This window comes from Lipotes vexillifer, unplaced genomic scaffold (genome assembly GCF_000442215.2).
Source record: "Lipotes vexillifer unplaced genomic scaffold, Lipotes_vexillifer_v1.1 scaffold230, whole genome shotgun sequence".
NCBI classification, from domain to species: Eukaryota; Metazoa; Chordata; class Mammalia; order Artiodactyla; family Lipotidae; genus Lipotes; species Lipotes vexillifer.
Genome location: NW_006775143.1, coordinates 6,985,851 through 7,012,482, shown reverse-complemented (window position 1 = coordinate 7,012,482; position 26,632 = coordinate 6,985,851). Strand labels below are relative to the sequence as shown.

General features: G+C 41.0%; 1 protein-coding gene across 1 annotated transcript; it reads left to right on the top strand.

The window, feature by feature from the left end:
- The first annotated feature begins 781 nt into the window (after window positions 1-781).
- DNAJC25 (DnaJ heat shock protein family (Hsp40) member C25) lies at window positions 782-18,153 on the top strand. The gene is made up of 4 exons (XM_007449774.1): window positions 782-1,176; window positions 13,650-13,802; window positions 15,862-16,332; window positions 17,714-18,153. Exons 1-4 carry the CDS (start codon window positions 844-846, stop codon window positions 17,834-17,836), a joined length of 1,080 nt encoding a protein of 359 aa, XP_007449836.1. The 5' UTR covers window positions 782-843; the 3' UTR covers window positions 17,837-18,153.
- Window positions 18,154-26,632: the final 8,479 nt, after the last annotated feature.

Here is a 26,632-nt window from a genome sequence, read left to right as displayed (position 1 = left end):
GTTGCTATAGAGTCCCATGCAATATTTTGGACATAATATACTAAAAAAATGTTTTTCTGAAATTCAGATTTAACTGAGCGACCTGCATCTTTTCTGGCAGCCGTACCCCCAGAACACATTTGAGAATACGTGGATACATTTTTGATTGTCACGATTGAGGTGGTGGTACTACTGGCATCTAGTGTGTAGAGGCCAGAGATGCTGTTAAACATCGTACAATGCATAGGACAGTCCCTACAAGGAAAATAATTATCCAGGCCAAATGTCAATAGTACAGAGGCTAAGAAACCCGGAACTAGATGGCCATGAACTTTAAGGCAGAGAGCACCTAGAATCTCTAAGTTAAACTTCCTTTTGGAAAGGGAGAATGGAGTTAGTGAGACGGAGTCGGGGCTGAGACCCAGCTTTAAAACCCTGGGCACACATCTTGAGGCTGATAACCAGAGGGCAAGAGAGCCAGACTACCTACCAATGGCAGCAAACGAAGTCATGATGCCTAAAAGATTGCCTGGGAAGGGCACTGTGGACAGTAAAGCACTCTGCATACACTGGTTAAGTGCACCTCATACACAGAGACATCCTTTAGGTCCGTCCACCTGAGGACAAATCCTCTGGCCGCTGGGACTAGGAACGCGTTCACAGACTAGCGGAAGCAGCCGGGAGGCTGAGGCGTCCTGCTGCTCCCCTAGCAACGGTCGTGACGGAAGTGGTTGAAGCAGCCGCGCCCGGTGCGCCTGCGCGGAGGCGCCGCGTGCTGACGTGGATCTGGGTCCAGCAGCCCAGCTGGGCGCGCGGTGGAGTGCCGGGGTGCGGCTGGGCTAGTGGAGCCGTGGCCCAGCCGGGATGGCGACGCCGATCGCTCCGCGCCGGGAAGCCGGCGCTACCGGCCGGCGCTGGTTGGTGCTGCTGCCGCCCCTGCTGCTGGCGGTGCTGCTGCCGCGGCCCGCGGCGGCCCTGGTGGAAGGGCTCTACTGCGGCACGCGGGACTGCTACGAGGTGCTGGGGGTGAGCCGCACGGCGGGCAAGGCGGAGATCGCGCGGGCCTACCGCCAGCTGGCTCGGCGCTACCACCCCGACCGCTACCGGCCCGAGCCCGGCGACGAGGGCCCCGGACGGACGCCGCAGAGCGCTGAGGAGGCCTTCCTGCTGGTGGCCACCGCCTACGAGACTCTTAAGGTAAGACTGGGGGCGCGGATGGGCTGCGAGGACCCGCTGGCGAAGCGCGCGGCGTGGCCTCTTCGGCCCCTGGCCCGTGGAGCGAGGCTCCCTGTGACTCCGGCGCCGGGCGCGACCACCGCCACCACCCTTAGGATGCTCGCGCTTCCCCACGTGAGAGAGCGCATACGGGCCACTGACAAAGATGGGAACCCCCTCGGTCTTGGAGGACAGCCAGCCCCCTCCTTTTTGTTACAGTCTTTTTTATGCAAAGCTTTGGGCTTCTTACGATTTAGTGAAAATGTTTTAATAACGTGCAGCTCACTCTCGGAAAGCAGGGTGATTATTATTACCAAGATCTGTGATAGAACACAGGAAAGGGCTCCAGTGACAGTGAGATCGCCCGAATTTGAGTTGACAGAAACTTGGTTTCTGGGGATGGTATTAATTGTGACATTTAGCTTGGGTTTAAGGATGTAGAAAAATACTAAGAAGAACACCGGATGTTTGACTCCGGCTCTGAACACCCCTGTATGACCTTGGATAGTGACTTAATAGGTCAGAGTACCTGTTTCTTCATAGGCACAATTAAGGCCATGATGCCTGCTCCACGGGTTGTTATGAGGTTAAATGATGAATGAGAAACCCCCTATACAGGACCTGCAAATAGGTGCTTAATGACTTGGGTTTCAAGACTGAGAATTTCTAGTAGGAAATATTTTGTGAGTATATGTGTAGTCATTTGCCAAAGGTTTTATTGAGTCTTGTGGGGATGGGGAGATTTAGACTGATCCTGTTTTCTTCTACTGCTGGGAAAAGCAAACCATAAGAAATCACTAAGTAGAAAACATATTTGGTGGAAGTGTTACTGCTTCAAGGGCCCCATCATGCTAATGCAACAGCAGTTGTAGGGTACTTTTTTCTAGCTTTTTTTTTTTTTTCTTTTCTTTTTGAGGCAGAGTTTTCCATGTTGCTGTATAGTCTGCTTTTAGTGACTACTTGAGTGGGTATGCTATAATTTAACCATGGATTATTTTTCCAGGTTAGATTTCCAGAGCTGAAAATACTGAGTCAAGGAGTTAATGGCTTACTTTCCAGAGCAGTTTGGATAATATGGAGTCATTAAATTCACTAAATTCTCACCAGCATTGGTGAGATTGTAATTTTTATTGGCAGTTAACTGAGGAATGGGGGGTTTGGGAAAGTGCTGAGGCCAGAGGGCTTCGTTGTCTATTATTTGGGATAGAGAGTGATTGAGCAAAGACTTCAGAAAGATGGGAAAGAACTTCATTCAAGGCAGCCCAGCATGTGAAGCTCCAGTCTGCTTTTCTGCAGTGAGGAAAGACAGTGGTCCAGACAGGCATCCAGGAGGCCTGCCACTGGTCCTCCAAAGCCCTCGTGGCACGAGAGGGAGCACTGGGCAGGTGGAGAACTTCCAGAAGAGAGGCAGCAGAAACAGCGGCGACTGTTCCCTTCTGCTGGGGTTGGAGATGGGGAGATTTGGCATGAAAATGGTGAGCATGATAGTAAGAACTTTGAAAAAAAGTGCCAAGGAATAGAGACTATAGAAAATCTGGCTGGGAGGAATCCCAGGACTCTAAATATTCTTGCCATTTTCTCGAAGAGACAAATTCAGAGGCTGATCTGGCTGTAATGGTTGCCTCTAAATGCTGCTACGAGTTTAGCACTGATTTGTCAGCTAATAAAAAGCTCAGTAAAATAATGTGTCCACTCAAGAACAAGGAACTTTGAGGCAGTTAAAAACTAGTATGTCTGGAGAAAGTAACACTTACTCTTGATTGGGACGGGTTTGCGGTAGCTGCAAATGCCTCCAAACAGGAAACTAGAATTGTAGTTGCACTGATGGAGGGTGGGAGAGAGTGTTCTATAGCTTCCCCAACCCCACTCATTATTACTGCAGGAGAACGGAAATTATCTGTGAGAGAAAAGGGGTGTCTGGGCTTGGTTTGGACCCATGGAAATCAGACTTAGTTGGGCTCTATGAAAACTCCCATGTTAAAGTTATAGAGATAGATAGGGGTTCCACTTCCAAGTGGAACACCTTCAGAAACTTTTAAAAAAACTTCATTGAAGATGCTCTCTCCTGGAATAAGGAAGAGGACTTTGACTTGCCATGTGTGGAAGAAGTTATTAAAAACTAACAGCGTGGCCTGATTTTATTGCTGTCATAATGGAGAATTGTGAGAAGGTTGCCAGAAGATATCATTTGAGATCTGATCAACTGGGGTCATCCCTTTGAGGCAACAGGGATGCAACCACTGTTTTGCTTGGATTATATCCACAGGCTGGAAAGAGGGCTTGTGAGGGATAAGAGGTCCACCTGGCCTTTACTACGAGCAGGTCAGATAGAATAGTGGGAGAAGCTGATAAGTTCCAGTGGCTCTGGAATGAAGACAAGCCGCAGAAACCTACCTGAAATTCCATATATTATCTCATGGGGGCAGCAACTGCAGACCTGGGACCGCATTTCATTTCTATTTGCTCTTTCTGTTATACACTATATATTTCTCCATAAAGAATAGCAATAAACCCTGTGAGAGATGAAAAGGAGGGAGGGCCTTGGGAAGACTGTGTCCTCCTTCACAGCCATGTTCAGTTATTGCTGGCATATGGAGGGAAAAGTTGATTCTAGGGGCTTCCCTGGTGGCGCAGTGGTTGGGAGTCCGCCTGCCGATGCAGGGGACACGGGTTCGTGCCCCGGTCCGGGAGGATCCTACATGCCGCGGAGCGGCTGGGCCCATGAGCCATGGCCGCTGAGCCTGCGCGTCGAGCCTGTGCTTCGCAATGGGAGAGGCCACAACAGTGAGAGGCCCGCATACCGCAAAAAAAAAAAAAAAAAAAAAAAAGTTGATTCTATATTTGCTTTGTAGAATGCCCAGGGAGATTCCATCTCTGGAACAGTGTATCTAACAGAAATTGCTTCTTTTGTGAAAGCTGAAATAAATTAGTTGTAAATTCACTGGAGCCAGGAGCCTTTTTTCTCTCCCCATAATTTTTTGATAACCTTCTTAATTTCTTATTCTTGGTCTGTTCAAGTCTCTTAGCATTTTTAACATGTATGATATAAAAAGCTATATTATATCCTCATAATCTTACAATGGTGTTCCATCAAAACTTATAACAACCAAGCATCTCTGAATAACCAAAATGAGAATTATATTTGTGTAAGATATAGTGGATTTATGACTCTGAAGTTGTCTTGGTTAAATAAATGCCTCTTTGAGAGAGTTTTTTTAGATGGAAATTGTTAAAAAATAAGGATACTAACATGATTTAAATGCAGTTGGTCAGACAAGGAGATATTATCACAGTTGGTCTTTGTTTTCATAGCAACAGAGATTCTACCTGTGAATAGAGAGATTGAGAAAAACCAGAAAAAGAAGGATGGGTAATAATGGAAGGCAAAGGGACTTGTCAGATGCTTTTACCAAGTCATGCTTAGTTCATGTTCTCAAATAACTTAAACCTCTAGATCTCAGCAGGACTTGAAACCATTATGATTTCACACACTGCTTTATATTTGTTTCATAATATGAGTTAAGACGGTGAAATAACTATTTAGTGTATTTGACTACTGGGGATTCAGGGACACATGGACTTTGGAAGTTAAGTAAACAGACTCTCAGTCGCTGTGTCAACATTGGATCTTTTTATGTGGATATAGCACTTATCACACTGCACTGTAAATCCTGAGTAGCCCTTCTGCCCTCTGCACTAAACTTCATTTTTGCATGTATATCCATGGCACCTAGCACAGTGTCTGGCACATAGATAATGAATGCTTGTAAAATAAAAACTCCTATCTGGAGATAGATTCAGATAGGATGGAAATCGAAAGTGGATTTCTGGCGTTTTGACATTGTTATGTGAAGCCTACTTTGGCATTTTACCCCAAATTAATTGTAGTTTTAAAGAGTGGTACAGATAAAGTAGATTGGATGGGTATGAATGAAAAATTCCTGCATGAGAGAAAAATTATACTTCTGTTTTTAAGGAGAAATTATTTTCTCAAGGTTTTTGAGAACATTAATTATTTTTGATATAGATACAAACTGGGTGAATTAGATAAAATGAGAAGGATGGCATAGAAATAAGCAGATGAGGGAATAGGTGGTAAGGACGCACTTAGAAAAACTGTAATTGGTAGAAAATGGTAGAGTTTGACAGCATTTTGCAAGATCATGAGAGAAGAACATAGAAAAGGTCTTGGAGGTATTACTGGCGTGCAGGTTATCTGATAAATTGAAGGGATGTGCAGAGAGAGCCTTCTGCTCCTCCAGCCTTGTCTTGGCAGGGAAGTCACAGGAACACGTCAGTTTCTTTGTGCCAGTTTGGTTGATGTGGCAGGGCTTTAGCACTTAAGAATGATTTGACAGAAAGGGGATTATGAACTTCCTGCCCTGTTATGGTTACTGTTTATTGTTCTCCCTTTGTATATTCGCTTGACCCTTTCTCTCACTGGTACTGACATAGGTGCTGGGGGAGGAGACCATAACAGTGAAAAAGGCACAGTTCCTGCCTTTAAGCTTTCAATAGAAGAAGGATACAGATACTTATTGTTTGATTATTATTTATCTAAGTTATATAATAAAAACGTGTAGATTATATTGCAGCACTGAGAGAACACAATTATTTCTTCTCAGGCGATTGGAGAAGAATGTACTCTCTGATCTGGATCTGGAACAGTCACCAAGGTGGACTGTGGAGACATTTCTGGTAGAGAAAAGTCTTGATCCACGAAAACATGGAGTCATGAGTGTGCAAGGCTAGTTCCAGGAATGAGATGTAGGATCACTTTTATTATGCTTTTCCCAGGGACTCTTTCGTTTTGGAGGAAAAAAATTAACTGCACTTATTGGTATTACTATTTTCCTTTTCCAGCATTGATCCAGAGTTTAATCAGTCATTCATAATAACTGGGTATTCATAAAACTAATAGAAATGATGTAAATTTCTATTACAGTTGTGAGGCTGATAAACAGCCAGGTTAAGTAAGCTTGATGGCAGATAATTTTCATTTCACATGCCAACTGTAATTGGCCTCGACTCCATGTAACACTTGTAAATTTGGGGGCCTTGTCTGGGTTTAGTGGAAAAGATGACATGTTAAACTGTTCTCCCATGGGCCCAGAAGAAGGGTGTGGTACCTTATGTGCCACATTTGCTATTTCTGCTGTGAACCCATAAGTGTTGTTTATTTTTTACTCATCCCTTAAAATTTCACCTGTTATTCCCTACTTATGGCCAAGATTGATCATACACCAGATGTGTTTAAATCTAGTGCTGTGACTACCTGACACATGATGGTATCAACAACCCATCAGAGCTTTTCTGCGTAACACAAAAACTACTGAGTTGATATAATTCTAGCCAGAAACTAAGCACTTGACGTTTTAATTTTGCTTGTGCAAACTTATCATGGGTAAACAGAATATTTTGAGATAGTCACAGCACAAAGACCCTTACTGTATTTTTAGAGACTGTAGGGGATTTACTGTTTCTAGGTTAGAAGCCTGTCAGGTGCATGGTAGGGAGAATGTTTCAGGAGACTGGAAATAGTTTGGGATCGACCCTTTAAGCTGTGTTCAGGCATGTGAACCTTATGTATTGAAGAGTTACCAGAGGTTTTAAAGTGCATAAGTAACACAATCTGATGTTTGTTTCAGAAAGTTCGTTCTGGGAACAATATGGAAGATGGGTTGGGGGAAGGCAGGAAGGTATTCTTGGCTGAATTCATTTTATTTCCATCTTAGTCTTCTGGAATCTCATCATTCCTCTCTGGTAACTTAAGAATCTCTTATTTGGTTAATTTCTCATTCCTTAATTTTGCTTCTTTTAAAGCTACGGTCACATTTTTCTTCTTTCTTCATTGTTGGCTATCCTTACTTCCTCGTCCCCCTTTCATTTAAACTGTCATAGACTGACATGTGCATCAGCACACGATCTGGAGCTGTTCTTCCTAAGATGAAGAGTGATGCTCTAAGCATGAGATCTCCTTTTGGAACTATTTGTGGCATTTGATGTTGACCACGTAGTTTTTTAAGCTGTTCTCCCTTGACTCCCTTCATGTAATTCTCTCCCCTTTCTCCAAGCTTTCTAGCCATTTCTTTTAGTCTGTATTTCTTTTCCTCTGCCTTCACCGTAAACATTGCATTTCCTTAGGATCCTGTCCTTTGGGTACTCTTCTTTTTATTTTCTAAGCTCATCCTGATGAAACTCAACTACATCCTTGACAACCCTGAAATCCGTGTATTCTCTAGGTTCATATTTTTCAATTGTCTCTCATTTGTAGCACAGGTACCCAAAATTATACATGAAAATAATCCTGTTTTCTTTGTTAAAGCATAAATTTTAAAAGAGGTTGACTCTTGTACAAATACAAAATGAACATGTGTCAAAGGTTTTATTTAACTCATTAATTAATGAGTGAACCAGTAAGATATTAAAACTCGTTCAAAAGAGAAAAAGTGCCACACAGTTTACAGTCAAGCAAGGAGTGCTGAAATGCCTGTAATACTGGTCAATATGACAAGGCAGTTATCAGTTGCCTTAATTCCACTGGTAACAATCTTTTTGTGAATGAGAATTATTTGCATTACTTCCAGTTTTCCACAAGTTACTTCTTTCTCTACAAAGTTAAAATAGACTTTTTAAAGACAAAGAAAGGCACACCCCTCCTACAGGAATAGGAGGCTCCAGGCATTGAAAAGCTGTCCAGTAATTTTCTTTCCTCCCCATTTCAAAATCTTCCACAATTTTCCCCTACATCTTCTCCACACTTGCTGTCCTCTTCCTTTATTCTTAGAATAACGTGGTTCACACAGTGACTATAATTAGAAACATCACTATCATGCTCAACATGATTGATTCCTGTACCCCTTTAATCACTAAGTCCTATTCTACTTCTTAGTCTCTAAAATCTGTTTCTCCCTCATTCCTTTCTTTCCAATACTATCAGAGTTATCGTCCAGAAATATATACTTCTACTCAATAGTATTTATTTTTCTCATACTTGAAAACATTTTATGTTTGAATAGCACAGACAGTAACACCCTAACACTTCAGCATGGCATATAAGATCCCCTGTGGTTCTTATCCAAACCTGTCTTCCTGGCCACATTTACTACTCCTTTCTTCCCTAAACTTCCCCAGTGCTTAAGCTTCACTGAATCTGTTCTATACACTGATGCTTCTGTACCTTAACACTTGCTGTTCCCCTTGCCTGGAACAAATTTTACCACATCTTACTTGCTTTAATGCACAGTTAGTCCTTAGTACATTGAATTGTGCTCTTCTTGCTTGCTAGATTCTTCTTGTAGATGGGAGAGTTATTGAGGCTAGGTCCTTAATTTATTTGTTTTTTTATCCTCCTTTGTGCTCAGCACATGGCTTAAGGCCCTGCATAACTATTTTCTGAACTGAAAATAACTAAGGTTTTTTAAAGCTCAGGTAACCAAGTAGATGGCGATACCATTAACTGAGACACAGGAGCAGATTTGGGTTTTGAGCATGTTGAATTTGAGATATTTATGTTATATTTAGGAAATGTTCAGGAGGTATCTGAAAATAGTAGGAGCAGGGAAAAGAGATCTGAGTGTCACTCGTATATGATATATAGGTGATACTGCAAATGATGGAAGTTGCTATGACCACATGTAGACTGAGAAGAGAAGACGTAGAAGGTAGTTGCACGAGTGGCTGGTGGGTAGGGAACAGGAAGAGAAATGAAAACTCAGAGCAGTTAACTTTCTTCCTCTTTAGTAGGGTGTAATGGCCTGGAAAAAAATTTAGGGGAACAGATGTTATTTTTTTAAAGGATCATTTGTATGTGTATTTCTCTTAAAAACAGGATTACTATATATATTTAAGAATGAACAAACTATTACTATATTTTCATATATTATTGATTCTTGGCCTTTGCCATTCTAAATGGTTTCTATTATTTGTATAATCGAAGATTTTTAATGTGAACCTGGCTGCAATATCTAATTATTGCAATTTATGTTTATTGAAATCGAACAATTCATTATTTCTTTCAAGGACAAGAACATAATATATTTTTGCCTCTGGGGAGGGGGGAATGATCATTTTCATAAGAGAAGGAAGGATTCAGTGCTTTCTTTGCTTGTGGGTTTCCTCTTGTTCACTTTTGATCTAGATATTGGTGGTTATGTTCCAGTCCTCCTGCATATGCCCAAGAGGATTGGGAGTGGAGTGGACACCAGCAGAAGCACCATTTTTTCCTGTAGAGATTAGAAACAAAGAGCTTATTGCCCTGCTTGTCAAGGCTCAGGACAGAGAGGAGGAAGAAACAAGTATAAAGGTTTTGGTTTTGGAAAGAAGTTGGAATCTCCTGACCCTGGGACCTTAAGATCCACAAAATTGCTGAAAGAAAAAGTACTACCTTATTGAAAGGTAAGATATTACACTGTTTTAAGGTTTAAGCTATTTTAGCCACATTAGCATATCTTCATAAGCTATGAAATCAAGCAGTCATTTCTGCCAAGCCCAAGTTTTTGTGGCCTAATCACCCGTCTCGCCTTCCTGGTGAGATGGAGACCTGTGTGGCTGGAGAGATGTCTAGAGTGAGGGAGAGCCTTTACAAAATTTCATTCGGTTTTGAAATGATATTTATTGAATGCCAGGCACTGTGCTAGGCCGTGGATATACAGAGATTAAGGAATCACCCTACCTGCCTTCTGAAGTTCTCATTCAAGGAAAAGAAAAAAACTGATGATTACAATGTGATAAGTGCTATAATAAATAGGTAATAAGTATAATAAGAGTGATCTAAATCTGTCTACTAATGTTTATGTTCTAAAGGATTAATTGGAGCGCATGAGGTTGGAAGAAAGGCACGGGCATTTGAGTTAAAGTGAATTATCTGTTCAGTCATAGATATAAAAGAGCATGCTGTACTTGAAGAACACACCAAATTCCAGAAATTGCTATCTGAATGTTTGCTATGGGCAAAAGAAGGGAGAGTGATAAGATGTTTCTTAAGTAGGTAAGTTTGGGTCAGTTATGGAGGCCTTGTTGTATGACAAGGAAAATTGAACTTACCTTACTAGACACTGGGAAGCATTGGACAGAACAAACAAAAAAACTGTGAGGCTACTTTAGTCCCAAGATGGGTAGGAAAAAAAATAAATATATGGTATTAAAAATAAATATATGGTAAAAATATGTAAGAATGTACGTGAAACTCTCTAATGGGGTCCCAGTCTGTCTTTTCTTTTTTGCTAATATTCCTGGTATCCTGTGTTCTTATTAGGTTGATTCTAAACTTAGTAGGCTACTGAAGAGTAGGACTTTGACTTAGATTGTTGAGAATCCCTAACTCTTCAATTTGTGCCAACCTCGAACAACCTTGTAAAGTGTATTATGCATGCCTCAGCCTAAAATCCATTTTCTTCATTCTGGAGAGAAAGCTTTAAACACATTAAAGAAAGAAGATTGTGGCTGAATAAACGCTGTAACAAGGAGATCGCAGACCTTCTTGTCTCTCTAATCATGACCAAAACAGGGTCATGAAATTATGGTGGCCCCAAGGAAAAGAAAACCATTCTAAGAGAAGTCAGACTTGACCCTGAAACCTTTTACAGGGATGAGGTAGTTTGAGGACTCATTATAGAGGGCCCTGAATAGACCCTACAGGCTCTGGTTACAGTAGAGAGGCTAGACATAAGGTATAAATTTTGGAGTTGCTGGTACTGGAGCATTAGCTGACCATCCTGTTAAATGAAGCTCTGTCACAAATCTAGGGACCAGTGAGAAGATGGTGACTCGGGGGGAAGATATGGGTGAAAAGCTTGAAGAAGGATATCTGCATTCTGTGGACTGTGACCTTCACTAAGATAAGAGAACAAACGAGAATAGCCACTAGACACATGACATTCACAGAGCAGATTTCAGTGACACTCACAGATCTTGCTGTATACTTCAACCAGGAGGAGTACAGACAGTCAGATGGGAATGGACTGTGCAGAGATAGTGATGCTGGAGGACTGTAGGAATCTCATCTCAGGGGGGCAGTTAGTTTCAAAACTACTTGTAATCTAGTTGGAGCAAGGAGAAGAATCGTGTTTGAAGAAATACATTTCAAAAAGCATCTGCCAAGATTGGGAGGCTGAGTTTAAAAGGCAACGAATTCAGGCCAGAAGCAGAGCATATCTATAAAATTCGCCAAAAGGGCAAAAAAATGGAGGGAGAATGGAAAAATTCTCAAAGGATGTCTTGAAGTACTCAGAATGAAATACATCAAGGGACATAGGCTTTAGTCTTCAGAGCTATCTGTATGACCTGTAACGTTTTACCCTCTTTCGGTTAGAAACTCTAGAATATGATGATGGCTTATAGGAGGAATAATGGACTGACAGTTGAAGCGTGTGGCACGCAGCTTGCGGGATCTCAGTTCCCCTACCAGGGATTGAACCCAGGCCACGGCAGTGAAAGGCTGGAATCCTAACCAGTAGGCCACCAGGGAACTCCCGAGAAAATCTTTTCTAATGGAAGAGAACATACAAGGAGTGAATTTGAAAATAATATCAGCCTGAGCTCAGCTTTCCTTATAGAACAGATGATTCGCATATTGGCCCTCCATACAGTGCCATGGAATAGACTTTAAATATATTTACATCTAATTATACTAGATACTACTACATCTAGCTTCAAATTCTAGTCAGAGGTAAAAAATATTTTGAATGTAATGAGCGTAAGAACTGTTACTGAGGGCTTCCCTGGTGGCACAGTGGTTAAGAATCCGCCTGTCAATGCAGGGGACACGGGTTCGAGCCCTGGTCTGGGAATATCCCACATGCCGCGGAGCAACTAAGCCTGTGTGCCACAACTACTGAGCCTGTGAGCCACAACTACCGAAGCCCGCGCACCGAGAGCCTGTGCTCTGCAACAAGAGAAGCCACTGCGAAGGGAAGCCTGTGCACCGCAACGAAGAGTAGCCCCTGCTCGCCATAACTAGAGAAAGCCCACTCACCATAACTAGAGAAAGCCTGCACGCAGCAACAAAGACCCAACGAAGCCAAAAATAAAATTAAAATAAATTAAAAATAAATAAATTTATTAAAAGAAAAACAACTGTTACTGAGAATGTGCTCATTCAAATTCAGAATTCTTAATAGAAAATATATAATGATATAAATGGGTACAGGAAAGATTTATCATTAGCAAACTTCTTATTTTAAATCTAAGAAACAGCATATTGGAGGACTCGGGAGGAGGCCCTGAACAGACCCCAGTGCCTCTGTGGTAACAAAGCACTAAGTGCAGATTTTGAAATGTTTAGCTAATAATCTGCAACTTTATGAATGTTGAATAATTAATTTATCATAGAAAGAAGTCATCTAGGTTAAAGAAAGATATTTTTTCATAATGGTTTATGTTGTATTCACTTATAGAGAGTAAAGAATTTGCTGTAGTTTTAGTCTTTAACATTTTCTGGAAACAAGACAAGCTGAAAAATAGGTTTCCTGTGGGATTAAAAAAAAAAAAAAGCAAATCATAACCTAGTGTGGTAGCTTTTCAACCTATGTAGCTCAGTAAAAGATTGGCATTTATACCTTTTAGAAACTGATTAAAATTAGAGAAGGTTTTGAGAAATGCTTTATTTGTGACCATTTGAGCAGCATTTCAGAATGCTATAATTTTTTCAACATGTTTGCATGATTAAGAAAGAGCTATATATTACCTTATTTATGAACTGGGCTGTGAAAATGTGTTATAATAGTGAATACTACATATTTTTAACCTGTTTTTGTATACTGTATGTCATCTGATATACAAAATAACCCTGTAAAATTAGTAGGGCAGCTATTAATATCTCTAATTTACAAGTGAAGAAGAGAGGCTCAGAGAGGCTAAAATTTTTGCCTGATATCACAAAGCTAGACTTTGACCATTATACTGCATTGATGTCTCAAATGTTTCCTTGGGATGCGCATAATTCAATTTTGAGGGCATAGACTGGTTTTGTCTACTTTTTTGTTGTTTTAATCATTGCTTTCAAAAGAAACCTTCTATACAAGGTTGGGAAATGATTGTGAATATATACAACAGAGATAAACATTCTTTTTTTCTATCAACAGTTACTGAGAGTAGGTGTCAACATGCTCTTAAATTATAAGAACACGGCGACATCCTTATTAGCACCACAGCAGTGGCTAAAAAGGCATGGTTCATTGCTACTGAAGTGTTTTTATTTTTTCCAGGAGGACTAATACTCCTCAAGAATTTGAGGACATTTTTTTTTATTATGCCTTATACCTAGTACTAAAGTTCTGGAAACAAATTTGTGTGTCCCTTTGAGGAATTATGGGAAATTTTTTGATTTTAACAGTTTGTTCTTTTATTCAGATTGATTACATAATTACAAAATTCTAGATTTGACTTTAACAGATTATTAACTAAGACCATTTTATGAGCTGTCCTATGAAACTGGATATCTTGTTATTTTACAGGATGAAGAAACTCGAAAAGATTATGATTACATGCTGGATCACCCAGAAGAGTACTACAGCCATTACTACCACTACTACAGCAGGCGCTTAGCCCCTAAAGTGGATGTGAGAGTTGTGATCTTGGTCAGTGTGTGTGCTATTTCAGTGTTTCAGGTGTGTATTGATGGATGTGTGTATCTACGTGCATGTGCAGGAGTGCACATTGGCTAGTGCTAGTTGTTAAAACTGAACTAGAAGTACCTTTTTGTAGCATTTTACTTCCAGGTGAGATTAATTTTTTATATTAGAAAAATATTTATTTAACCAACTGATAACATTGGAATCTTTGTTGGCAGGCAATCTAAGAAATCGTGAATGTCATTATATAACTGTCAAAACCAAACAAACAAAAAAGTCAGATCTTTTTCTCGTTTCCCCCTCTAGAGTATTTTCCATATAACAGCCAGAGTGAATGCCAACTAGACCATATCATTTACAGGTGACCCTTGAACAACATGGGTTGGAACTGCAGTGGTCCACTTACACACGGATTCTTTTCACTAACTGCAGTGCCGACCCGCAGCAGTGCACCTTCTGAGGTTGGCTGAATCAGAGGATAGGGAGGAGCCATGCATACGGACGGCCAGCCATACGCTGCACTCAGACTCTGCACAGGGTGGTGCCCCCCACCCCCGCATTGTTTGAGGACCAAACTACCTTCATAGGACTTTTCAATGATTTCCCATTAAACTTGGGGGAAATTCCAAACTCCTTAATATGGCCTAACAAGTCCTGGCACCTACCTGCCAAATGCCAGGAGTGTAGAGCTTGCCATCATTGTAACAAACAAAAATGTCTCACACATTTCCACATGACGGCTAAGGGCACTCCTGCTCAGTACGAGAACCACTGAAATGGACTAAAAGTGCTACAGTAACTTTTTATGTTGTTTTAAAATATCACAGAAATACAAGTTTAGCCTGAAATGAGTTTTCCCTACTATTATTCCTCAACTAACCGCACCTATCATATCCTCCTCTAGAAGAAAAAAGAAAGTCAAGTGACTAGAATGAAGCAATTTGCTAGTTTCAGAATTACTTCTCCAGTTTAATTCCCAGAAATGAAATTCAATCGATATGACAAAAGAATTCCAATTGAAAACTAAAGCTGTATATATATATATATATATATATATATATATATATATAGTTTGGTACACGGGCCTCTCACCGCTGTGGCCTCTCCCATTGCGGAGCACAGGCTCCGGATGTGCAGGCTCAGCGGCCATGGCTCACGGGCCCAGCCGCTCCGCGGCATGTGGGATCCTCTCGGACCGGGACACGAACCCGTGTCCCCTGCATCGGCAGGCGTACTCTCAACCACTGCGCCACCAGGGAAGCCCTAAAGCTGTATATTTTAAATGTGTCAGCTTTTGTAGTGTTGCCTTTTCAACAGGGAGAGGAAGCGCAACTTTACTTTTCTGTTTTAGATAATGTAATACCCTAGTCACTTTTTTTTTTTTTTTGCTATTCCTAATAGATTGCTACTGTAATATTTCAGGATATTATTGGTACAACTGCTGTATTTATTCAGTAAAATAGCTGAAATGTATGGAGGTACTATATGAGGAGTAGGACTTTTTCTGATAATAGAACCCTTTGTGGTTGAATATATTTATGAAGTGACTTAATGTCTTCCTGTCCAAATAAGTAAAGAGTTCAAACATATTTGAATCTTTCAGTTCAGAATGTGATGAGCGTTACTGTGGTATGTGCAGATGGTTTAGAGTTGCCCGAGTCTATCCTCAGGGATTTTTTTAAAGAAACTCCTCACCAGCTAGTTTTACCATTCAATTCTTCCTCCAGTAAGTAGACTGCAACCTTAAAAAAAAAATAGAAGAGGGATTTCTTAATTGTGATCTAGGGAAGAGTCAGATGGTAAAGATGTGAAATCAACAGGTGTGATGTGATTCCAACGATCCATCCTCTGATCCTGGGTGTCTCCTGTGGAGAATCAGTGGCTTTTCGGCTCAGCTCAGGGCTTATCTGACTTATCAGGCCTGGAGATCCCGTGTCCACATGGGCATTAATCAACTGTATCTTCAACTTACAGAGTAAGATTTTTGAGGTCCCTGTTTTTAATCAGAATAGGTTTTGGGGGCGGGGGGTGGTTGTGTTCACCAAGATGAATTTTGTAATAAAAATGACCCAGTTTTTTTTGTTAAATATTCTAGTTTTTCAGCTGGTGGAACAGCTACAACAAGGCAATCAGCTACCTGGCCACGGTGCCCAAGTACCGTATCCAAGCCATGGAGATTGCCAAGCAGCAGGGATTGCTGAGAAAAGCCAAAGAGAAGGGCAGAAACAAAAAGTCCAAAGAGGAAATTCGTGACGAGGAGGAGAACATCATAAAGAACATTATAAAAAGTAAAATAGATATAAAGGGAGGCTATCAGAAACCCCAGTTCCGTGACCTTCTCCTGTTTCAAATTCTCTTAGCTCCCTTTCACCTGTGCTCATATATAGTCTGGTATTGCCGGTGGATCTATAACTTTAACATCAAAGGCAAAGAATATGGGGAAGAAGAAAGACTATATATCATACGTAAATCTATGAAGATGTCAGAGTCTCAGTTTGATAGTCTAGAAGATCATCAGAAAGAAACTTTTCTTAAACGGGAGCTTTGGATAAAGGAGAATTATGAGGTGAGTAATTACTGTAACCTTCCTTACCAACTTAAAACTAGGTATGTGACAAGGGATCACAGAAGTGTGCTCAAATTTCTGAAATCGAAGAGTTAAATATAGAAAGATCTTAACTTTTGTTGACTGTATGACTATATTTAGTAGTGGAACAGTGGGGTTTTTAACCTATGATATGTCTTTTTAAAAGATGAACTTCAGGGCTTCCCTGGTGGTGCAGTGGTTGAGAGTCTGCCTGCCAATGCAGGGGACACTGGTTCGTGCCCCGGTCCGGGAAGATCCCACGTGCCGCGGAGCGGCTGGGCCCGTGAACCATGGCCACTGGGCCTGCGCGTCTGGAGCCTGTGCTCCGCAACGGGAGAGGCCACAGCAGCGAGAGGCCCGCATACTGCAAAAAAACGAAAAAACAAAAGATGAACTTCAAATACTTTAATTTACTAATGCTAAAAATTTAAAGTATGGTCTAATTTGTTGTGTTAAACTGTACTATGAATTGCCAGAATGATTTGGCAAGTAGATATATTCAGCCTACTTATAAAGAACATAAAAATGGAAGGTAACATGGTAGCTCCTAAATTATTTGATAAGTTTTCACTTTTAAGTAGTTGAAGCTGCCCACTATACAGTAAACTCAGTCTGTCATAGTGTGCTATCCTGGGCTGAATTATCACGGTATTACATGAGGTTATTTTAGTTGTTACTTCCTGAAATTTGGAAGTAAAATAATTTCTTTCTGAAATTTGATATGGCTGTGAAATTGGTTATGAAAACTTGTCCATTTAGCTTCAACTGATATACATGAAAGGTTACAGAAATGAAAGATGTTCTTTGTTCTTTACCTCTGTGGTTTATTTAACCTTCTTTGGGAACTTTAAAAATATTTTGAAAAAGCAATAATTATCATTGAAGATAAAAGTAGTTGTAAGTTCAATTTGGAGACAAATGTATTTATAAGGTCACTTTGTTCCTTGGTTAGGATCAACAAAACTGAAAGTCATCTGTTAAATTTACAGAGTACCATGTTAGAAAGATAAAGTGTTGACTCTTTAATATTGGACATTAGTCGTAGAGAGGAAATGTTTAAACCCTTTAAACTCAGCTTATATATGATTTCAAGGAGGAAAAGAATGTATCTCCAGGTTACAGAAATCAGTGAAAAAAATTACTAGTTCTTGCATAAGTTATTCTTTTTTATTTAACATTGAACATTAAAGTGCTTAATTGCTTAGTAATCTTAGGTGCATGGTCTTTAGAAGACAAACCCATACATTCATTGGAAACTTTTACCTAAAGTTATATTTGAAAAATATAAACATGCCATAAAGCTAATGACAGATGTTTCTCTTTGGATTGTCAAGTCAGTTTATGTTATTTATACTTACAGGTCTACAAACAGGAACAAGAAGAGGAACTAAAGAAAAGATTAGCAAATGACCCTAGATGGAAGAGATATAGGAGGTGGATGAAGAATGAAGGGCCTGGACGGTTAATGTTTGTGGATGACTGAAGATTGCTGGAATGCTACTATGCCAAACCTTAATTGTGATACTATTTTCATAACTGAATTATTTTAGAAATGTACTGACTGTTCCTCAGCAGTAACTAAAATTCCTCAAGTATTTGATTAAACAGTATAATGTAGAAATTTAAACTTTCCCTTCAAACTTTATACATAAGACATTTATGATTGTTCAATTTTTATAATCAATTTGTGGATTTTGTTAAAAGATTTGACATGAAGATTTATTAGTTGCCATTTAAAAATTTTATATGTTTGGTTAAAAAATTTGACTTGAAAATTTATTAGATACCATTTAAAAATTTTACGTGTTAAGTGTTTATTCTTCAAAAGTGTTTCCTTATTTTGTTATAGTGCTACATTTTTCTGCTTTCGTGGCCTCTAATACTTTCACAAAACATAAAAATTATAACAGCATTTAATTACATTTTTGAGTGTCTTTCTAGACACAGACTTCTTCAGCAAAATGATTCAACTGTCGACAGTCATTATAGGTTTGATTTATGTTCAAAATATCTCTCTAGGAGAGTCTTCTGCTGGACTGTCTTTATAATATCTCCCCCCAGTCATAATATTCTTACTAAGATCAGAAACTCTCCAGGAGAGTGAATCTACCTTCATGTCCTTGTAGGATGATCTTGATTACAGTCATTATAGGACTATAACTGTATTCTCAAACACTTCTCCAGAAAGAACCTTGTAAAAAGGTCTTTTGTACCACAGTATTGCTTTTTTACCCCCCTTCAATTAAAAAAAAAAAAGAGCAGAAATAGTATTATGAAAAGTTGATATAGTATGAAGTCCTTGAGTGGTGAAAAATACATTTTATGTGAGCATATTTACATGCATATAAACCAGAAAGAAGAGGTGCATGGCTGTGTGCTGTTCTATCAAACAATGAAATGTAATGTTTTATACGTGTGAAAGTGAAAGTAATTCACACATAATTTGACTGAATCAAGTATGATACTGCAGCAAAGTATCGAAACACATTCATGGTAGTGAATCAATACTCCTGTTAAAAGACATATCCCAGTCCATCATATTAATAAAACGGTTGCAATATATCACAAGTTTGTTGGTATGACATTTTAAGTCAAAGATTAACATATTGCTTTTGCATTATATAACTGTAAAAGACATAGCATAAAAGTGTAGCATAGTAGCTATGCAGAGTCTGTTTCTACTCAAAGTAAACTAGTCCTTTCAAGAGCCCAGCCCAAATATGTGACACATACAGAGATGCAGGAGGGAAGAGTTCCATCCTTGCTAATATAGCAAAAGGCCTGAGGTGGGTTATTTAGCCTGTGAGTGAAGGCCTCAATTCCTCATTAGAAAAGTAGGGGAGGAGTTTGACCAGATTATCACTAAGGCCTTTTGCAGCTCTAAAATTCTGAAATTATATAATATTTATATTTTTGTAAACTTCAGATGAAAGTGTTTTATGCATCCATTCTTTTTTGGGAGGGTGGAGAAATTACAGTGCTAAATTGTAGGAAGCTGTGCTTCAAACCCCAAATGCCCAACTCTAAACCATAGGTAAATGCCTTTGAAAAGTGCTGTGGTTACAGTCAGTAACCCCTGTCCCAGTGAAGATGTGACCACACCCGTGCCACACAACAGCATTATCACCTAAGATTAGATGTGGGTACCATATGTTATGCAGACCAGAAAGAAATGGAGGCTCTTGCCCCTCTGTTAAAATTTCAAATAAATTTATGATTAACTGTGTTTCAAAAAAACCTAGTGATAAGGAAAAACAGGAGGACTGAATATGTTAGCATTCATAAAGGTTGGCTGATAAAAACCATGTATCTTTGGATATTATTTTGCATATATGCTAGATTGCTGTATTTCTTTCTGTCTTTATATAGAAGTCTCATTTCTGGAATTGTTCCTGGCAGCCTGCTCACTTGGTAAAAGTTTGGTTGGTCTTTTGGAATCATGGTCATTGTATGGGTGAGATGAATGGACTCTCCTTAACGGAAGGACTATGATTCTTTTCTCCCCTTCCCTCAACAAAATGGCTTTATGCTTCAAAATCCTGGAGGAAAGGAAGGGCAATTAGTTGTGTCACAAGTGTCGTTCACATATTTTGGGTATCTTTACTATCTCCATACTCTGCCAATCCCCCACCAAAGAACCAAAAGCTTCTCCATTTCAGAAACACTTGGAGAAGAATCCTGGGTAGGGGATCCCAGAACCCCACTATAGTTAGAAAATTTCTCTTGTGCTTCATTTTAGGGCTATCACCATTTCCTCCTTGCTTGGAATTCAGGGGTTTATAGAGCATAGCTGCTTATTGCTTTCTATTATCACTTCCTATAATTGAGGTCTGTGCTAAAATTACCCTTAGGGTTACTTACATTCATGTCAAATATCCTCACAGCAGTTTCTAAAACTGACCCTTCCCTCACTGGTCTTATTTCTTTATGAATTCTCCAAGTTCTACAAATCCTGGGTTGCAGTTTCATAACACATCTATCAAGTAGGGGCCATGTGTAGAATTTTAAACACTACAAGTGGTATACAGAAATTTAAAATGTTACATGAAAAAATAATTCAGTTTATAGAATTAACTATTTTAGTACTACTGAATTTATGTTTAGAAAAACAGTAGTTTTATTTACTTTGAGATTTTTTTAGACTGAAATGGCAGGAAACTTTTAACACCCACACATTGGAAATATTTCCTTGAGTAGAAGCCAACTGCTAAGCTAACATGCAGCTAGTATTATGGACCAGTGTGCCAAACCCATACTGAAAGTTCTGTGGAAATTAAAGAGAAATAGCTTTTATTAGACATTAACAGGTCTAGCTACTTAAAGACTTTAAATCAGACATGGTCTCTGTTGAGTTATAATTGTGCAATTGAGGCAGATAAATGTTGGTATTGATACAAAATAGTTGTGTACGGATGAATTTCTTTTTCTTTTTTAGCTGCGGCATGCGGACTTCTTAGTTGTGCCATGTGAACTCTTAGTTGCAGCATGCATGTGGGATCTAGTTCCCCAGCCAGGGATTGAACCCAGACCCCCTGCATTGGGGGCATGGAGTCTTATCCACTGGACCACCAGGGAAGGCCCCGGATGAGTTATAATTCATTTTATTTACAAAGTGTGATACTCTTCACATTTAAATATGGGCTAAGGCCAAATCTAGCCCCTGATAACTAAATAAAATTTGCTAAACAAATTTAACCTTTCTGGTTTCCTCATCTGTGAAATGAGGGGATCTTTTGATTTATTTTTTAATTTTTTTTGCGGTACGCGGGCCTCTCACTGTTGTGGCCTCTCCCGTTGCAGAGCACAGGCTCCGGACCTGCAGGCTCAGCGGCCATGGCTCACGGGCCCAGCCGCTGCGTGGCATGTGCGATCTTCCCGGACCGTGTCCCCTGCATTGGCAGGCGGACTCTCAACCACTGTGCCACCAGGGAAGCCCCAGGGGATCTTTTTAGATAATTAGGACTTCAAAATCTATAAGCCTGTGAATTTACAATGGTTTAGGGTCTGAAGGAGATTAGACTGCCTGCAACTGAGAAATGTTATGAGTATTTAAGTAAAAAGCCTATAAGATTTGTCATAAACTTCAATCAGTTTCTTAACGGATTCAGAGTATCCTTGACGATTATGTATGGAGTGGATCACATAGTCTTAGAGCAGTGACGTATGGCATTTCCTACAGACTCCTCCCCAGTTTCATTAGGGGATGAAGAAACTTCCTCCCATTTGACAGTGTCTCCTTTTATAACCTCAAGAAGAGGGAGCAGGATGCAGGGGAACGGCTCAGGCTTTGCAGCCAGATAGACCAAAGTTTGGTTCCTGGCTCTGCAACCAATAGTTTGGGCAGGTTAACCTCTGAACCCCATTTCTCATCTCTAATAGTAGGGATACTAACTACTTCACAGGATTATCATGAGAATTAAATAAGCTGGGGTAAAAGGCTGGCACATATTAATGCTTCAGAGGGAATAGGAAAGAGTCTCGTTTGTTAAAATCCATGTGTTTAGTGATGTTAAAATCCATGTGTTTAGTGATGATTACAACCCCGTTGTTTCTTTATTACTTAAATAGGTATTTGAACCCCTTACTTTGTGCAGAGTACTGTGCTAGAGTGAAAAAGTGATGCTCCTTAGGATTGGAACTGTGTCTTAAAAGCAGCCGCCTGCCCCTTGTTGTACCCTGGGGTACAAGGTGAAGCAGCTGCGACGACAACTCAGGAAAGAAAGAACTTTCAGAGCAAATAGAATAATCTGCTACTCAGTAGTTCAAGGCCTACATTTACAGAAGGGACACTTCCAGTGAGATACAGAGGCATGCCTGGAATGGCTGCTCAGAAGAACATCAAGTAGTCACACTGCCTCTCAAAGTCTCAAGCAGCCTGTAAAAATCTCTCCAGAGAAGCTGAATCCACACACCTGTTGGTGAATCTTTCACTCCTGAGTCATTAAGTTCTAAAAATAATGCAATGGGTAGAAGGAAGTGAAATGATTTGTTTTTGGTACATTATACTGGGTCACATTAAATATAGTTGTTAATATGTTTCCCTGTTTCTTTTTTAGAAAACTGAAGGTAGCAGAAACACCTTCCCATTTTAACATTATTTTTATGGAGAAGAGTGATTTAAAGCTGCTTTTCTGGAAAAATAACCTACTGTTAGTAAAAGGGTGACAAAATACATGTCAGGAGTGAGTTATAGATCACAACAGGGAAACAAATGAAATGTTTGTCTTTACAAGGACACTGACATTCCTCAAAAGTACTGAGACTCTTAGAAATTTATAAGTTTTTAACTTAACCAAGAAATAAATGGGTAACAAATTCTCTAAAATAATATACTGGTGATCTGTGCATTTTAGCTGGGGTGAGGAGGAAAGGATACTGTCCCCATGGCTCACCTTTCAGAGCTCTGGAAATAACTGCATCTGTGGGGACGACTCTAGTCCTCCAGGTGAGCAGTGACTTCTCTTGAAAGCTAAAATGGAAGTTCTTTTCCTCCCACTTTGTGTGATACTAGGCAAGTCACTTTTCTTAGTGGGCCTTAGTTTCCTCGTCTCTAAAATTGGGAATGGACTACCTTATCTGAAGGTCTCTTTCCTCTCTGAAGTTCCACGATGCAAAAATAATGGATGGGAAGACATTTTGGTGACGTATAAAGCAAAGCACAGATGTTCAGCCCTCCGTTAACAAGTGGCACCTAGCCTGCCTGTCCATGGATCACTGCAGGAGGCTGGATGCTAAAACCTGGCTGTTTCTTTCAAAGCCAGACCACTTCTCTCCAAGAAAAGCACAATCAATCATACAGCAGCAAGCAGGGTGGTGGGTGTGATCGGGCATGAAGGAGGGAGATGGGGCACACTCCTAGACCTTTTCAGCTACCTCATGGCTGACACACAAGTATCACCTTGGGTGTTTCCTCACCGTGGGCAACCCCAAAGCCCCCTTTTCTAACTAGAGATCATTTCGTTTCTTCAGCTACCATTAGGTTGTGCAGATGTCTCCCACATCAACATCTGCCACTAAACATTTTCAGCAGCTTAGAGGCACAAAGCAGTACAGTTGAAGACTTACTTTCTCCTAAGCCAAACTCATCCTTATTCTTCGCTCCTACCTTCAAACCTAGTCCTGTTTCCTAATTTCTGTTACAGGCATCAGATCTCACCTATTCTCTGCTTCAGAAGCCTCTGCCCACTTTCCTTTGCATTTCATAACTACAATGAAGTCCTACTGACTTAGTCTCTTGAATTTGTTCTCCATCCCACCTGCACAGTCCTCTCTAGGGCCTTGACCCAGCCACTCCACCAAAAAGACAAAACTACTATTGAAGTCATCTTGTCTCCCCAGCTTCAGTTCATTTTCTATCCTCATCCCAGATTAATTTCCTAAAATGTCTTACCACGTGGCTACCCCGCTGTTTGCCGCAAACTCCTGTTTCTTATGAGGTTTTCTGTGACTTTTCTGTTACTCACTAGAGCCTTCTTTTATTCATTAACTAATTCATTCCACGTGTGCATGGCCTCCTGTTCTCCCTGCTTTCCCCCTTCCTTTCTGCCATCTGCAGGACACATGTTTCCAAGGTCTAGGTCTCACCATCTAAGATGAGCTTTTCCTGATCCTTCCAGTCTGTATCTTTGCTCTGAGTTCTTTGCCTCATCTTTCTGACACACAACTTTTCTATTCTGTCACCAATTTAGTCACGTTTCTAACGTGTACTTTCATGTTTTGACAAGAATATACGTTCTTTGTGGTGAGGGAGCCCACGGGAGAGGGCTTTAAAATTTGCTAATTTGCTCTTGTCATAAGAAAAACTCTTTAACACCTCAAAGATTGAACACATAGCTCACCAAAGGAATATAAGAAATGTGCAGCCTCAACAGTTAAGACATCTAAAAGACTTAAGACACCATTTTTCATCTATTAGGTTTTTAGAGATAGAGAACCACCATACAGAACTGTGAGGGTGCAGAGAAACAGGCAGCCTTCTGGTGGGAATAGCAATTGCTACCACCTTCTGGAGGATAAAGAAGGGAAAAGTTTTAAAAACTTTTATATTCTTTGATCCACCAATTCCATTTTAGGAATGCGTCATAAGGAAATAAAAAACATACACAAAGCTGTATGTTTAAGGTGGCCACCACAGTGTTAAATAATAGGGCAATAGGTAAATAAATTATGACCCAGTTGTACAATGGAATATCACACAGTCATTAAAAATAATAGCTGAAGAGCAGATCTTTTCTTTGACTCCCCATGGCCCCCTTCTAGTATCAGCATCCTGGTTTTCCTTTAGGGAACTGATCTTCCCCTTTCAGTCCATATGGTTTGGGTGGGTGTCTTAGTTTGGGTTCCCCAGAGAAACAGACTCTGAGATGGAGATTTTCATGCAGAAAGTCTGTTGTGGAGTGTCAAGATCAACACCTGTAGGGCAGTCCAGGAATTGGGGATTAGGCAGAGGGAGGCACTGAACTGTGAGGCAGCTGCCATAAAGGCCTCAGATGACCCCAGGGGGAGCTCTGATCTGCCATCATCCTTCACAGTTGTGCCAGCTTGAGGCAAGGGGGTTGGGGTGCAGACCTTATGCATCCCAGACATCCGTCATTGGATGAGAGATGACCCTGGGAGGGGTGGCTCTCGGGCTAAGGGCAGTTTCCAGAAGGACTCAGCTGAGAGGCATCAGCTGCTGCTACTCCCGGCAGGTGGGGCAATGAATGCCTTGGTCATAAATGGGAAGTTGGGTGGCACACCACAGGGCCCACTAGAGGTGGAGCTGACCCCAGCCCGCATCCTGCTCTCGGCCAGGGGCAGCTAATCTGGGCATTCCAACACCACACAAACCCTTGCCTTCAAATCGACTGGTTCAGGGGTGGACACATGACTCAATAAGGTCAGTGAGGTCCATTATGGGGATTTTTGCTGCAGCAATTAGAAAGACAGAAAAGAGGTGCTACTGCTCCTGGGGTTCCTAGGCTGGGGCAATAAAAGCATGAAACTCCTTCGCAGCACTACAGAGAGTCTATTTACCATTGAAAAAAAACAAGGCCAACACTCAGAAAAAGCAGAGCCAAGAGATGGAGAATGAGAGCCCTACAGCTATTATTTGAACAATTAAACCCATTACTTTAAAGTCCTTGGGCTTTTCAGTTACACAAGACAGTGTATTACCTTTTTGCATTACTCAATTTAAGTGGGTTCTAACAAATATAATGGCGCACAAGAATAATAAGGAAATATTCATAATACATTAAGAGAAAAACAAAATCAACAAAAACCACACGTTTGGGTCTTCCCTGGTGGCTCAGTGGTTAAGAATCCGCCTGCCAATGCAGGGGACATGGGTTCGAGCCCTGCTCCGGGAAGATCCCACATGCCGCGGAGCAACTAAGCCTGTGTGCCACAACTATTGAGCCTGTGCTCTAGAGCCGGTGAGCCGCAACTACTGAGCCCACATGCCACAACTACTGAAGCCCACACGCCTAGAGCCTATGCTCTGCAACAAAGGCAAGCCACAGCAATGAGAAGCCCGCGCACCGCAACGAAGAGTAGCAATCACTCTCTGCAACTAGAGAAAGCCCTCGTGCAGCAACGAAGACCCAACGCAGCCAAAAATAAATAATAATATAAAATCAATTAATTAAAAAAACAAAAACCACACGTTTTACATATAGTAATGATGCCAGTTTTGTGAAACAAACTAATGTCCACTATAAAAAAAATGCAGCACAAGAGAAACAACGGTTACAGTTGAATGGCGAGACGGGAGTGAGGGGGTCTGAATTTAATCTTCTGTATGTTCTGCAAAGATGTCAGGGTCTGCGCTTTTACCCTTCTTACTTTACTGACCCTGCCGAGTCAACCGCTAGGATTCCCGTCACACAGTCACAGGCTAACGCATAAACCTGTTTCTGTTGCATGGAAACCCCATCGACCGTCCTCACCTACCCGAGGATAACTCCCTCGCAGGGCTTCGAAGCCTTCACACGTGGCCCCTTATTTCTGCCACTCGCTCCACACCTTGCTCCATCCACACGCAGTCACAGTTCCAAGTCTCCAGGAGAGCGTCTTCTCCTTTTCCATCCCCCACACCCACTCCTGCTCCTGTGGGCGCCCTGTGTGGGCCCCGCGACGCGGCTCGGGGGCCAGGGGTAGACGCAGGCGCCCTCCCTGCTTAGAACGCAGAGTTAGGTGTCAGTCAGCTCGGGACCCCAAGGTGTCGCTTACCTGTTGCGTCTGCCACTGAGGGGAGCGGGTGCCGGGCGAGGCCGGGAGCGGCCGGCGGGCGGCGGGG